The sequence below is a fragment of the Poecilia latipinna genome, unplaced genomic scaffold (assembly GCF_001443285.1).
Source record: "Poecilia latipinna isolate Pla-1442-1.1 unplaced genomic scaffold, P_latipinna-1.0 Scaffold1276, whole genome shotgun sequence".
NCBI lineage: Eukaryota > Metazoa > Chordata > Actinopteri > Cyprinodontiformes > Poeciliidae > Poecilia > Poecilia latipinna.
The window spans coordinates 113448-127077 of NW_015113892.1; the positions used below are offsets into that span (position 1 = coordinate 113448).

At 44.8% G+C, this 13630-nt stretch overlaps 2 protein-coding genes and 1 long non-coding RNA gene across 5 annotated transcripts in view; 2 read left to right on the forward strand and 1 right to left on the reverse strand.

Annotated features, from left to right (window-relative positions):
- The first annotated feature begins 4506 nt into the window (after positions 1–4506).
- On the forward strand, positions 4507–7311 carry LOC106961200 (uncharacterized). The gene is made up of 2 exons (XR_001427727.1): positions 4507–6497; positions 6571–7311. It is a non-coding gene; the product is annotated as an uncharacterized LOC106961200 (long non-coding RNA).
- Positions 7312–8055: 744 nt separating this feature from the next.
- On the forward strand, positions 8056–11079 carry LOC106961187 (calpain-2 catalytic subunit-like). Its single transcript, XM_015054739.1, has 8 exons — positions 8056–8082; positions 8183–8332; positions 8385–8469; positions 8554–8639; positions 8977–8988; positions 9067–9278; positions 9360–9619; positions 9714–11079. The coding sequence occupies exons 1-7, from the start codon at positions 8056–8058 to the stop codon at positions 9544–9546; spliced, it is 759 nt and encodes a 252-aa protein (XP_014910225.1). The 3' UTR covers positions 9547–9619; positions 9714–11079.
- A 1185-nt stretch (positions 11080–12264) lies between these two features.
- The window catches only part of aars2 (alanyl-tRNA synthetase 2, mitochondrial (putative)), a 19706-nt gene continuing 18340 nt past the window's right edge, over positions 12265–13630 (reverse strand). For 2 of the 3 annotated variants that reach the window (XM_015054746.1, XM_015054747.1), the window contains exons 17-22: positions 13394–13502; positions 13165–13290; positions 12986–13096; positions 12829–12912; positions 12599–12712; positions 12265–12527 (exon numbers count right to left, since the gene is read on the reverse strand). In XM_015054746.1, the coding sequence (XP_014910232.1) occupies positions 12360–12527; positions 12599–12712; positions 12829–12912; positions 12986–13096; positions 13165–13290; positions 13394–13502 (712 nt within the window). In that variant the 3' untranslated portion in view covers positions 12265–12359. Of the gene's footprint in view, positions 12528–12598; positions 12713–12828; positions 12913–12985; positions 13097–13164; positions 13291–13377; positions 13503–13630 lie in introns of those variants that run through there. The other variant, XR_001427724.1, reaches the window with a different exon arrangement.

Genomic DNA, 13630 nt, shown 5'->3' on the forward strand with positions numbered 1-13630 from the left:
GAAGTCGTCATGTCGGTTAATAAGAAGAAAAATGCTTATTCACTTGGAAAGCGAAGATGTCACTTCTTTAGAGGACAGTGGATTATCAGTGTTGTTGACCATGAATGATTTAATAGATGACATGAATAAGAAAACTGATACGAGTGTTTTGTCAATTGCTGCGTCAAAGCGCACCGCTGCTGAGCATCAAGTGGTTGTTGAGCAACCTCTGCTGGTACAAATCAGTACTATACGTTCAGTTTTACCACCCCAAATATCAAGCAGCTCAGCGAGTTCTGAAAAAGAGTCATCGCAAGTCAAAGACCAAGTAAACTTGCATCCAATATACAGAAAGGATTTTCGGATTATTGGACAAATCGATGATGTGGGACAAAGGGATAAACTGAACTTCACTAGTCTTGAAAGACAAATGGAACGAGGACTGAAAAAAAGGATAGGATGAGGGAGAGATCGATGAAGCAGTGTTCCAAGCCATTGCACCTGATGTGAAATTAAAAAGTTATCTAGAGAGTAGGTCAGAATTATCCTTGAACTCTCTCAGGCAAGTGCTTAGGACACACTTCATAGAGATAGATGCAACAGAACTCTATCATGCTTTAACACGTGCAGTACAAGATCCCAAAGAAACTCCTGTTCATTTTCTTATATGCACAATGGACCTTAGACAAAAAGTATTGACTGCTTCTGATAGAGCCAAAGCTGGACTAAAATGCAATCCTGAGCTTGTGCAAACACATTTTTTGCAAACTATTCTGACTGGATTACAAAATGATGCTGTAAGAGTGGACATTAGACCTTACTTGCAGGACGCAACTGTGAGTGATGAAGTGCTTCTTGAGAAAATGAGTGCAGCCTACAGTGTTGAACTCGAAAGAAGGAATAAACTGTCGACCAGACAAAAGAGTATCAAAGTGGCTTCAGTTCAGGAAGAGGATAACTGCAAAAATGAAAATGTTGGAAGCTCAAAGAAAAGCAAAAGCCAGATAGAAAAGCCAAACCCCATCGTGGAAAAGCTGGAAGCCAATAACAAAATTATTTGTGAAGCTATCCAAAATCTTTCAACCCAAGTCACTAGCTTGACTCAGGCAAAAGTGAAAACTGAAGACAAAAACATAAAAACTAAGGCATACTATGCAAGGACTACCAGAAAGAGTCCCAGAAAATGTCGTCAATGTGAACAATCAAACCCAGAAGGAAAATGTACACACTGCTTTAAATGTGGAAGCAGTGAACATTGGGCTATTGGTTGTCGGAAAAAGAAAGACTCAATAGTTAATGTCAACAAAATTGAAGTACATACTGCAAATTTTATTGACAGTGTTGTTCCACAGAAAGATGTGCCTTTGTCAAAAAAACAGGAAAAAACAGCGAAACTAATAGGACGCAAGAACCTTGTCCAGAGCAATATTGGAGATGTTCCTGTCACAGCTCTTTGGGACACGGGATCACAAGTTTCAATTGTGCACCTAGACTGGAAAAGAGAACATCTACCAGATGCTGAGATTCGATCAGTGAAAGAGCTTCTTGAGATCTTTCTTTTAGACCTTTCTGCAGCAAATGGGACTGAGATACCTTATGAGGGTTGGGTAGGAGTTGAGTTCAGTCTTACAGAGAACAGAGACGATGAACTGTTAGTACCATTTCTTGTAAGCTCTCAGCCAATCACCAAGCCAATAGTGGGTTTCAGTGTCATAGAAGAACTTGCAAAGTCCAACATATCATCAGACAGAACTCTTCCCAACAAGTTTTTGCATAGTCTTGGGTCAGTGTTAGATGTAGGACACAAAAAGACAAAAGCAGTGTTCTCTGTGTTAAGTAAAGACAAATCTTTGTCAGAGAATCAAACAGTAAGGCTAGGGAGACAAGATGTTATTATCTCAAAACGTCAAATGTTCAAAGTAATCTGTGGAAAATTCAAGAAAAATGTGCTGAAGGGACAATATGCGGTTTTGGAACCAAATGAAAGCACCGTGGCCAGAAGGATTACAAATACAACAGCAACTAATACACATACCAGCTGATGAGGGAGCTATGATTTCAGTTATAGTTGAAAATAACACAGACAACGATATCAGAGTACAAAACAGGACAATAATTGGTTCATTATCCACAGTGGATAACATACAAGATGTAAAAGAAGTCACAAAGAAGTCACAAAGTGAAAGTGGACACGCACAATCCAAAGACATGAAAGTGACACCAGAAAATGAAGGAAAAACTGACAAACATGGGATCCACCAGTTGATGTTTCACATTTAACAGCAGAACAAGACAAACTGAAAAAAATGCTACGAGACAAAAGTGATGTTTTTGCACAAAATAAGTGGGACACAGGATGCATACCTGATCTACAGATGAAAATACATCTCACAGAGAAAAACATACAATTCAATCCCTCGTCATTTGTATCAACAGGTGAAAAAACACATTCAAGATCTACTCAGTAGAGGGTGGATACAGGAGTCAACTTCTTCTTACTCATCACCAATAGTAATTGTGAGAAAAAAAGACTCTACCATCCGACTTTGTGTGGATTATAGGCAATTAAACGAAAAGACACACCCCGACAGACATCCCATTCCAAGAATTCAGGAAATTTTGGAAAATCTTGGCGGAAATTCCTGGTTTACTGTGCTAGACCAAGGAAAAGCCTACCATCAAGGCTTTGTTAGTCCAGAAAGCCGAGCATGCACTGCCTTCATCTCGCCATGGGGACTTTATGAATGGCTGAGGATACCCTTCGGACTAACAAATGCCCCAGCTGCTTTTCAGAGGTATATGGAAGGTTGTCTTGGAGACCTCAGAGATGAGATATGTGTGCCCTATCTCGATGATGTTTTAGTTTTTAGCAAAGATTTTGACCAACATGTGGAAAATGTGAGAAAAGTTTTACAAAGACAAAAAGAATGTGGAATCAAACTCAGAGCGAAGAAATGTGATTTCTTTAAGAGGGAAGTGTGTTATGTTGGCCGTGTCATTTCAGAAGATGGATACCGGATGAATCCAAAAGAAGTAGAAGCTGTGCAAACTTTGAAAAAGTCAAATCCTAAAACAGTCAGAGAAGTAAGATCCCTTGTAGGCTTTCTAGGCTATTACCGATCATTCATAGCTGACTTCTCAAGAATAGCAAAACCGCTTTATGATCTGTTGTCACATCCAAAGATAAAGAACAAATCCTCAAAGAAAAGTTCTTCACAGTTGCCACCATCTCAGTCTGTGGAATGGACAACATTACAGCAGGAGGCACTTGAAAGGCTTATAGACGCTTTATCAGATCCACCAATAATGGCCTACCCAGACCTTGAGAAACCATTTGTGTTACAGGTGGACGCCTCAGAGGAAGGTCTTGGGGCTGTCCTGTATCAAAGGCAGGAGGGAGCATTAAGAGTAATAGAGTAATAGGTTATGGTTCACGTACACTCACTCCAACTGAGAAAAACTACAACCTTCACTCAGGGAAGCTTGAATTTTTAGCTCTGAAGTGGGCTGTCACTGAGCAATTGCAAGATTACTTCTTCCATGCCCCACACTTTACAGTGTACAGTGATAACAATCCCTTGACATATGTGATGAAAAGTGCTAAACCGAATGCAGTAGGACATCGCTGGGTCTCAGAATTAGCTGATTTCCATTTTACTCTTAAGTACAGACCTGGTAAAGTGAACCAAGATGCTGATTTTCTATCTCGCAAACCTGAAGAAATAGACAAAATAATGTCAGCATGTACAGAGGAATGTAAAGCTGATGACATAATAGCACTACAGCAAAGCGGATCACAGTGGTGATACTGACTGGATTTCAGCTGTTACATGCAATGTGGATGTACTGTCACAACTAACTGTTCAATGTACAACTCCAGTTGAGCCAATAGCAGTCAAGGACATTCAAATTGCTCAACAAGAAGATCAAGTGACACAACAAGTAATCACATTAAAGCAAAAAAAAAAAAAAAAAAAAAAAAAACTTAAAAACAGGGGTAAAGGGAAAGGGCCAACTGAAGTAAAACGACTTCTGAGAGAATGGCCTCATCTTTACCTGGACAAAGATGGAGTTTTACGACGAAAGACAAAAACTAGAAATCAACTAATAGTTCCTGCTAAGCTCAAGATCTCAATTGGCTAGAGAGAGGTTCTTTTGGCCAAAAATGCGAGAAGAGATCGAACATTATGTTACAAGAGTCTGCCGCTGCTTGAAACAAAAGAAACCCAACCGAAAAACTAAAACCCCACTACAAACTATTACAACCTCTGCACCTTTTGAACTAATCTCTATTGATTATCTGCATCTAGAGAGAAGTAAAGGTGGAGTAGAGTATATTCCTGTAATAGTAGATCATTTTACTAAGTTTGCGCAGGCTTATGCAACATCTAACAAGTCTGGAAAGACAGCTGCACGCAAAATCTTTGACGACTTTATTCTGCGATTTGGATACCCTGCTCGAATTCATCATGATCAAGGAAGGGAATTCGAGAATGAGTTATTCAGAAAGTTGCAGAGCTACAGTGGGATACAACATTCAAGGACAACACCTTACCATCCCCAGTCTAACCCAGCTGAACATTTTAACAGAACCTTACTAAGCATGCTCAGAACACTGGAAGAGACACAAAAACCTAACTGGAAAGACTATTTGAACAAAGTAGTTCATGCATACAACTCAACAGTGCATGAATCAACTGGCTTTTCCCCTTTTTTTCTGTTATTTGGAAAAGAGCCAATCCTACCTGTTGACCTATTGTTTCCAAAAGAGCAAAAGCAGTCACAGTCTCATCAAGACTATGCAGACAAATGGCAAAGGTCAATGCAGGAAGCTTACAGCATTGCACAAGAAAACATCAGAAAAGCAAGTAAAAGAGGACAAAAGTATTACAACAGAAAAGCCTGGAGTTCAGAACTTAAACCTGGGGACCATGTTCTTGTCCAAAACCTATCTGAAAGAGGAGGACCTGGAAAAATACGTGCTTACTGGGAAAACAAAACGCATGTTATAAAAGAAAGAAGAGGGCAAGACAGTCCAGTTTATGTGGTGACACCATTAGATGGTGAAGGGAGGGAAATAATCCTTCATAGGAATGTTTTACTACCCTGTCCTTATCTTATTGATGGACAAGAGACTAAAGAACCAAAAGAAAAAAACAACCAAAAGAGACAAGCAAACAGACAAACACGCCAAACCAAAGACCAAGTTCATGCGAACTCTGACAGCTGTAGTGAGGACGAGTATTCTGTGTGGATTGCCCGTCAAAGCCAGACTACCAGCCTCAATCCACATGCCCCAGTCTGAGGAGCCCTGAAAATATGTTTAGAACGTGATATTGTTTAATTAATAGGTACAGTTATCTTATTGGGCAAGCATTTATTTGATTTAGTATTTAGTTAGAACAATTCAATTGGTTTATGGCTAAATATGTGCTCAAACTATATTATTTTTATTTCATAGATTTCTGTCATGATAATATCCCTTTAAGAATGACACAATGCATGATGGGAGTTTAAAGTTTATGACCTGTGATTATTACGAAACAAGAGAGAAAACTACCCACGCTGTTTGTTCGAACCGTGGATTTTGCTTAATAAAGTTGCACAAAAGCTAAAATATATATGAGTTTTTAAGGGTGCAACATTAAGACACTCAGAAACTACTAACCATGCATGGAGGGTTCCACCCCAAATCTATCACCCTAACTAAACACGAGCCGCAAGGAAGGTAAATAAGGCAGGTGATTCCTTGAGTTTTGGTTTTCTAATTTGAGGGAACCAAACCTTTAGAGAATCCTAAAATCCTTTATCGGAAATAAAGGCCCCTCTTAGAGGATTAAGAGGCAGAGCGACCACAAAGCTGATTTGTTGGACTCTGTGAAGACGTTTGCAGTCTACAGAGGATATGCCACCCAATTCAAGAAGAATGGGTCTAAGTGGTTCCAACACGCAATCTCCTCCTCCGGGTTTAATTGTTTGGAATAAAATGCTGAACATAAATCTTTTGTTGATAAATTACAGGCCTTAATATGTTTAATTTTTCTTTTGTGTGTTTGAATAAAAAAATAAATAAATGCATTTCTTAAAAGGATCAGTCAATTAATACATTTTATTTATAAGGGACCCTTTCATACTAAAAGTAGCTCTAAGAGTCATACCAACACTTAGCCCTCAGGTTTCTCTGACAAACTGTTCCACAAACAGGAGCCATAATACTGGATGGGTAATAAATGACTAAAACTATACGATCACATAAAAGGTTAAAATAAGATTCATAAATATAAATGTATATGTATAGAAAACAAGGAAAATGACAAAACAAAACCTAATCGATTTCTATTTGCTTTTTCTTTTTCCCTCTGTCTGAGCCTCGCACGGTGCATCTGACCTCTGACCTCAAGTCCTCTAACCTGTCCTCCCATGGACCAGATGATGTCCCTCCTACAAAACCAGCCAATGAAAATGATCGAGAAGATCAAGAAGACAAAAAAGACCTCCATCACCTCCAGGGGACAACTGTTGGTCTCCTGTTGGGCATTTGGACTGGAAACTGTGTGAGAGCTTTAACAACCTCGCTGGTCTGCTGTCCAGTATCAGCGTAGAGGAAGAAAAGCTAAACATGCTTCGGAGCTGTGAGAGAAGAAGACTCTGAACTGTTGTCCACAGTTGTCATCTGTGGACAACATGGACATTTCCTGAGGGACGATCTGGACAACCCAAAGATCCAACGCCAGAACCAGTTGGACCCCCAGGAAGCCGGAGGAGAGAGACGGGGGAGGATTTGGCTGCAGCAATGCCGAGACCGAGTGGGGGAGAGGGGCGTAAAGGAAGGAACAACCTGAATCCACATCAACCACTGTGAAGGACGACCTGTCTCTAATGTCCATCTAAATCATGACTGTAAATCTGAAACAGCAACAGAGTGAGCAGCAAAACTTCACTCTACCAAGAATCAAGTACTTCAGCTTTTGACACCAAAGAGGTCAATGTCCAGAGGAACAGCAAGTTTAAATGTTTCTGAAAGACTCTCCACTCAAAGAACTATTGCTGGTCCACTGGCGAGTGACGGAAACGGAGAGTGAAGATTTACACTGTTCTGTTATCCTTAAATATGCATTTAAAAGAGAAAATCAACGTCAGAAATTACTTGGTTTTTCATATGTTTAATTTTGACCAAAGAGGATGAAATCAGATGTTGCCTGGTTGTTTATAACTTTGGTTTATTTAGAATCAAAGAGGATGAAGATCACTTTGAAATTGTTTTGTTTTATTTTGAAGTGGGCGCATTAGAATCAGATGGGGCAACATAAAAATTTTACTTGTTGATTATAATATAACGTGGGTCATATTAAAATCAAAGAGGATGAGATTATATTAAATTTTAATTAGATTTTCATAAGAGGGTGTCTTAATATGACCTAAACTTTAAATTTAAATTTAGGATTTAAAATTTGTGTAAAACCTAAATTTTCATTAACATAAGCAACGTAAAATGAAATTATTCATAATTATCGTGTTAGAGATGTCTAAGGATTGAAATGCATGCAAGGACATGTGGGATTAAAATAATTACTTATTTAAGTATTTAGAAATATTGCTTAGAAAATGGTTTGGTATTCCTCTGGTACTTTACTTCCAAATACATTATTTCAATTTCCTCCTTTTAAAGTTTTGTGAAAGATGACAAAACATATAGAAGATCGTCTCCCTGGCAAGGAGAGGTTGCAGGGTAAATTTTCCTACCTAACAAAAGTAAAATAAATGGATGAATGCTGATATTTTTTTTGTATCCTGCTTACCGTATATGTTTTTGTTTCATCATACAGAATAATGTTTCATTGAATATGTAATGTCTTAAAATGTATGGAATAATATTTTCATTTGTCACCATAAAAATTGTAGAAATTTCCTTTTATATAAGACTCATGTGTTGTCTCTGCCTGGCAGAGCTTTCCATCCAGAATTGCTTCATCATTGATTGTCCTGCGAGCTCTCTGAGTTGTGCACAATTCATAAATAAACCTGATTGAGTGATTTTACTTGAACAGTGCTTGGTAATGGTTTTTTCCCCACAACATGGTCAAAAACATTAAACGCTCTCAAGTAAAAGGCGTGGCAGTTTTAGCTAATGTTGGACCCATGNATGTGACCCCTCCCCATATGACCCCTCCCCATGTGACCCTGCAGGTTAAATGGCTGCTAGGCTCTGTCTGGGGGAAGCACCACTGAGGGCTTTGAGGATTTCACCGGCGGCATTGCTGAGGTCCATGAACTGACCCAACCCGATCCACACCTGTTCCACATCATCCAAAAAGCTCTGGGCCGAGGGCCTCTGATGGGTAGCTCCATTGACGTGAGTGACCCACCTGTCTGACCGGGTCTGGTCAGGTGACCCAGTCTGGTAGACTGATGGTCAGATCACCAGCTCGGCCGACTCTGAAGCCATCACTTCCCAGAAGCTGGTCAAAGGCCACGCCTACTCTGTGACAGGTGCAGACCTGCCCACATCAACCCCACCCTGGCCAGGTGGGCCAGGTGAGCCAGGTGAGTTACTCTGTTTGTGATTGGCTGCAGGTGGAATACCAGGGCGACACGGATCTGCTGATCTGGATCCGGAACCCCTGGGGTCAGGTGGAGTGGACCGGCACCTGGAGCGACAAGTAATTCAACCCAAACTTTGACAAAGCGCAGCAGAGCATTGGGTGTTGGTAGAACCTCAGAGGTTCTGATGGTCTCGATCCGACTGTCAGAACCAGAAATCCAATCAGAAATGTTCCTAGCGAAGCATCAGAGATGATTAGACTTACTCTGTGTGACCCAGTGTAACCACGACAACTATCTGTCCGCAGCTCGGCGCAGTGGCGCTGCATCAACGATGAGGACAGAGAGCGTCTCAGAGCATCCGGCGGTCCAGAGAGACTAGTGGTGGAACCAGACAAAGTTTAACCTCAGAGCGCCAGGAACCATCGATTCTGGTTCGCTCTTCTTCTGTTGCAGGTCCCTGATGAGGTAGGAGGTTAATGCCGCCCCCCAGCTGCACATCCTGGTGAGTTTTCCACCTGTCCTTGACTCTGCTGTCTCTGTCAGTTCTCTGGTCAGAGGAACGTCCACCTGGACAGGAATTTCTTTGTGCGCCACGCCTCTGCCGTGCGCTCAGAAACCTTCATCAACCTGCGGGAGGTCTGCAGCCGCTTCGTCCTGCCTCCAGGGGAGTACCTCATCGTCCCATCCACCTTCGAGCCCAACAAGGACGGAGACTTTTGCGTCCAGGTGTTCTCTGAGAAACAAGCAGACTTCCAGTAGGTTCCCTGGTCTGTGTGGCACCTGCAGGTCACCCACCGTTCAAGGCGTGGCTAATGCGGTTGCTTTTTCCCCCGCAGAGTGCTGGAGGACCCGGTGGAGTCGCGGGTGGAGAAGGTGAGAGTTCTGACCTGGTGTGCTTGGCTCAACAGGTCGAAACATCGACGATGTGGACGACCGATTCAGACGTCTGTTTGGACAGTTGGCGGGACAGGTGAGCCGGTCTCTGATTGGCCGATTGGAACAGCCGCGGTCCGGTGGAACTGATGACTCTCCCCGCCGGACTGCGAGATCTCTGCCTTCGAGCTGCAGAGGATCCTCAACAAGGTGGTGACCAAACGTAAGGAAGCCCTTCAGGGCCTGCGGCTCCGCCCCCTTCTCTGTCTCACCTGCAGTCGCTGCTGAGGGTTTAGCCACCGCTCTGACCTCCACAGGTTCCGACATCCGGACCAGCAGCTTCATCCTGTTGTGGCGACACTAAGGTAGGGATCTGCTACTCTGCTCCTCACAGCAGGGTAACCAGAAGCTGTCAACAACGCCACCTTGGGAATTGCACCCAAGGAATTAGACTGCCAGTAGGCTCGAGGTTCGTGACCAAGGAGAACCAGACTTTTCCAAAAAAATGAATTACATTTTATTGTTTCATGTTAAAAGGGACAATCACAACATAAGGAACACAATAGGAAGGGAGTGTACAGTACTGAGGCCTACCAGCAGGGGGAGGCCGGTCCAAATGGGAACTGGTTCCTAAAATAAATGTATAAATCCAAAATAAATCACCCCAAACACTTGTGAACAGGCATTCAATCATGAAGAAATCCCAACACCGGCCCCTCCCACTACCTTCAGCTCTCAACCTGGAGACAAAAGGCTGGGGTTAAACAAGCAAATACAAAAAACAAATACTACAATTTATACTTGGCCACAGACTAAAATGAGGTTACCTCCAACATAACCAATTAAAATCATCAATGCTTTAATAGAATAATCTAAAAGAACCAAGGGCTGCTACCTGCAGCAAGGCTGGAGGCCACACAAAACAATGGCATGTTCCAAAGTAAATTTAAACCAAAGAAAACCCAAAACTAAGCAACTAAACGAAACAAATTAAACAAAACGGTTACAAAAATGAAACAAAACAGCAGGTTCTCCAGCGAGCTGCAGCGGGGTCAGAGCTGGAATTGGATGAAAAGGTTAGTAGGTGATTTACAGAAGATGGAAGCCAGAGGAAACCATCGTCACCTACCAGAGCTGGACGACTTCACCTCAAACCAGAGGATCCTTTCCGGCCCACAGGAGGAGGATCAGCTTTCCAATATGTTCTATATATGAATAATTGTTATTTTTGATGTTATGGAGCTGTATGGGTGCAATAAAACAACACATACCCATTTTATGTGAAAACTGCAGTGGGGAGGGTGAGTTGCAGCCACACCCCAGTACCAAGCAGGAGACTTCCAGTGGTTTCTAGATTTAAACAATTCAAATCAAACTCTGAATTTGTAGGTCTTATGCAGAAGGAGAAACATTACTTACTGATGTTAGAGCTTAAGACCTGCATGCTTTCCAGGCGACCTTCCCAACAGCATGTGACCAAATGCCAGCGTAAGGAACCAGGTGAGAGTCTCCCTTTATACTCTCCTACAATCATGAGGTGATTAGGGGCCCAGGTGTTCTGAGTATTGGGGCAGCTTCTTCCTGCTACACTGTGCATCTGCCGCAACATGGTCAACCTGCTGGACGCATCCTTCAAAATAAAACGCCACCACACAGATGGAGGCAGTAACAGGGCTCTTATTGTGAAAGCATTGAGTGTACAGGAACCAGTTTAGGGAGGTTGATGGTTGCAGTGGTTGATGGTGGTTTCCATGGTTTCCAGTTCTGAGCAGATCCTGAACCGGGCCACAGAAGGACGGCTGTGGGAAACTGGGTCTGGTCAAGTTCAAGATCCTGTGGACCAAGATTGAGAACTTCCTGGTGAGTCAGTGGTTGGTTGGTGACCTCTGACCCCAGACTGACTTGTCACCTTTGTGTTCCAGAATATCTACCGGACCTGAGATGTGGACGGCGGTGGACGAAGCTGGTGAGTCCGCCCGGGTTCTGGTTCCGGTCGGGTCCAGGACCCGGCCTGCTGGTTCTGATCCCATCGCTCTGTGTTCAGGTTTCAGCCTCAACAGTCCACTGCATCAGGTTCTGGTGGCCCGCTACAGCGAACCGGACCTCACCGTCGACTTCGATAACTTTGTGAGCTGCTTGGTGCGGCTGGAGACCATGTTCGGTGAGTTCTGACCCGGCACCGGGGAGACGGGCCGAACCCCTCCCGACCTCACCTCATCCTGTCCCGTCTCTGTTCGCCAGACTGGACATGGACGGGTCCAGAACTGTGGAGCTGGGCCTGATGGAGGTACCAGGCTGTGGTTCTGAATGTTTCTGTGGTTCAGTGTTTCTCTGACAGGAAGTGGGTCGGAACCGAACCAGCTCGGAGAGCGTGTTACCTTCACCAGCCTGATGGAGGCGCTCCTCCTTTCAGCCAGCGTAGCAGCAGGTGGGGGAGGGGCAGCGGTTCCCAAATGATTTTAAGGATGGTGGATATGTGACCCCTGAAGGAGTACGGAGGCCCAAAACGGCCAAAACTAAAACAAACATAATAATTAATGTGAAATTTGAAATAATTTCTCCGTAAATATTTGAAATATTCTCTGGATTTGGGCTGGTAGGTTCTGAACTCCTGCCGTGACCCGTTAACCGACCCGGCCCGATATGCTGCTTTAGAGCGCTCTGTGTGAAGCTTTTATTTTGAAAGTCGTCCAGTTCTGAGGTAACGGATGTTTGTTTCCTGCAGTGGCTCAACGCGTCTCTGCTCTGAAGAACGGCCCGGTTCCGGTTCCGACCCAGATGGTAGCAGAAGTTTTGGTTTCTTTTGGTGTTTGGTTGTTTATTTGTAAACAAATTGATGTAATCAATAATCAATAAATGAATAAAAAAAATAAAATCAAGTCAGTTCTGCCTTTATTCCTTCTAAAACAAAGAAATCTCTCGGTCCAATCACAGCACGCCTCCTGGGGGCGGAGCCTGTGACATCATCGCCCTGCCTTCTTGAGGGCAAAGTCTTTGGCAAACCTCAGGGCCTCTGTGATGTCACTGCTGCTTCCGGTTCCCTTGGCAACCAGCGCTGATCCCCCAGCGTTCCCTCCTAGGCGGCGGCACACGGCCACCGCCCAATCAGAGGCAGCGAGGGCCGGTGAGTCCTGCGGAGGAGGAGCACAGCCAATCAGAGGTGGCCGGTGAGGGCCCTGCCCCCTATGATGTCAGCAGTTACCTTGGGAACCTGACAGGCACAGAAAACTTTCCCAGAATGCCTTTGGTGAGCGAGCAACATCACGTGACTGAGGGGGGCGGCGGCGCTCAGCTGGTTGACGGTCTTCATCAGAACCTGGAACAGACCCAGAAGAACCGATCCAGTCGCGTTAGTGGTCCGATCCCAGACAAGAACCAAAACCAGGCCCGGTTCCAGTTGGGTCAAAACCCATCGGGCCCGGTTCTACTCACCGACGGCGAGTCCGTCTCCACGGCGTCCACCAGCAGTTCCGTTTGTCCGCGCCGCCGCAGCAGCAGCGCAGCTCTCTCAGCAGCCTGAGCAAAGCATGATGGGACAGCGTGAGCGGCGGGCGTCTCCTGGCGCTGCGCCGTCCAGGTGCTTTCTCACCTGCCGAGCCTCCAGCTTCCTGATGGCGGTGCTGATGGAGCGCAGCGTGGCCCGCAGCCGGACCTGCAGTTCTCGGCGCTGCCACTGGGGGACGGGCATGTTGTCCACAGCCTGTCAGACACAGCTCAGGGTTAAACTGTCACCTCACTGCTGCACGGCATCATGGGAAGGATACCTACATCAGACAGGGCGCCGGCCTCCTTGGAGAACTGGAGGGCGGAGCCTAGGCTGAAGGGGGAGGAGCCTGACAGTCTAGCTGATAGAGAGTCCACTTCCTGGGTCAACGCGCGTCCCATGTCCCTTGCCTGCAGAGACGAACGGAACCAGTTCGGTCCAGTCCCACAGAATCTCAGCTCGAGTCCACCTGGTTCTGAACCATTCAGAACCATTACCTGAGCCATCTCCCACCTGGACAGCGTCCTGACCCGTTACTGCGACGATCCGGCTGATCCCCTTCACCTGCTGCTTCTCAGAGACGATCACCAGATCCTGGATGGAGCCGGTCTGCAGCAGGTGGCTGGAAGAGACACCGGAGATTCACCGGGACAGGTGGGGATGGGGCAGGGGGGCAGGTGGGGAGGGGACAGGGGGGGAGGGGGCAGGAGGGGAGGGGCAGGTGGGGAGGGAGCAGGAGGGGAGGGGCAG

Coding starts and splice junctions, on each gene's coding strand:
- LOC106961187 (XM_015054739.1), top strand. CDS start 8,056: ATGGTCAAAAACATTAAACGCTCTCAA. Junction 8,083..8,182: donor AAAACATTAAACGCTCTCAA/GTAAAAGGCGTG, acceptor AATGGCTGCTAG/GCTCTGTCTGGGGGAAGCAC. Junction 9,279..9,359: donor GAGAAACAAGCAGACTTCCA/GTAGGTTCCCTG, acceptor TTTCCCCCGCAG/AGTGCTGGAGGACCCGGTGG.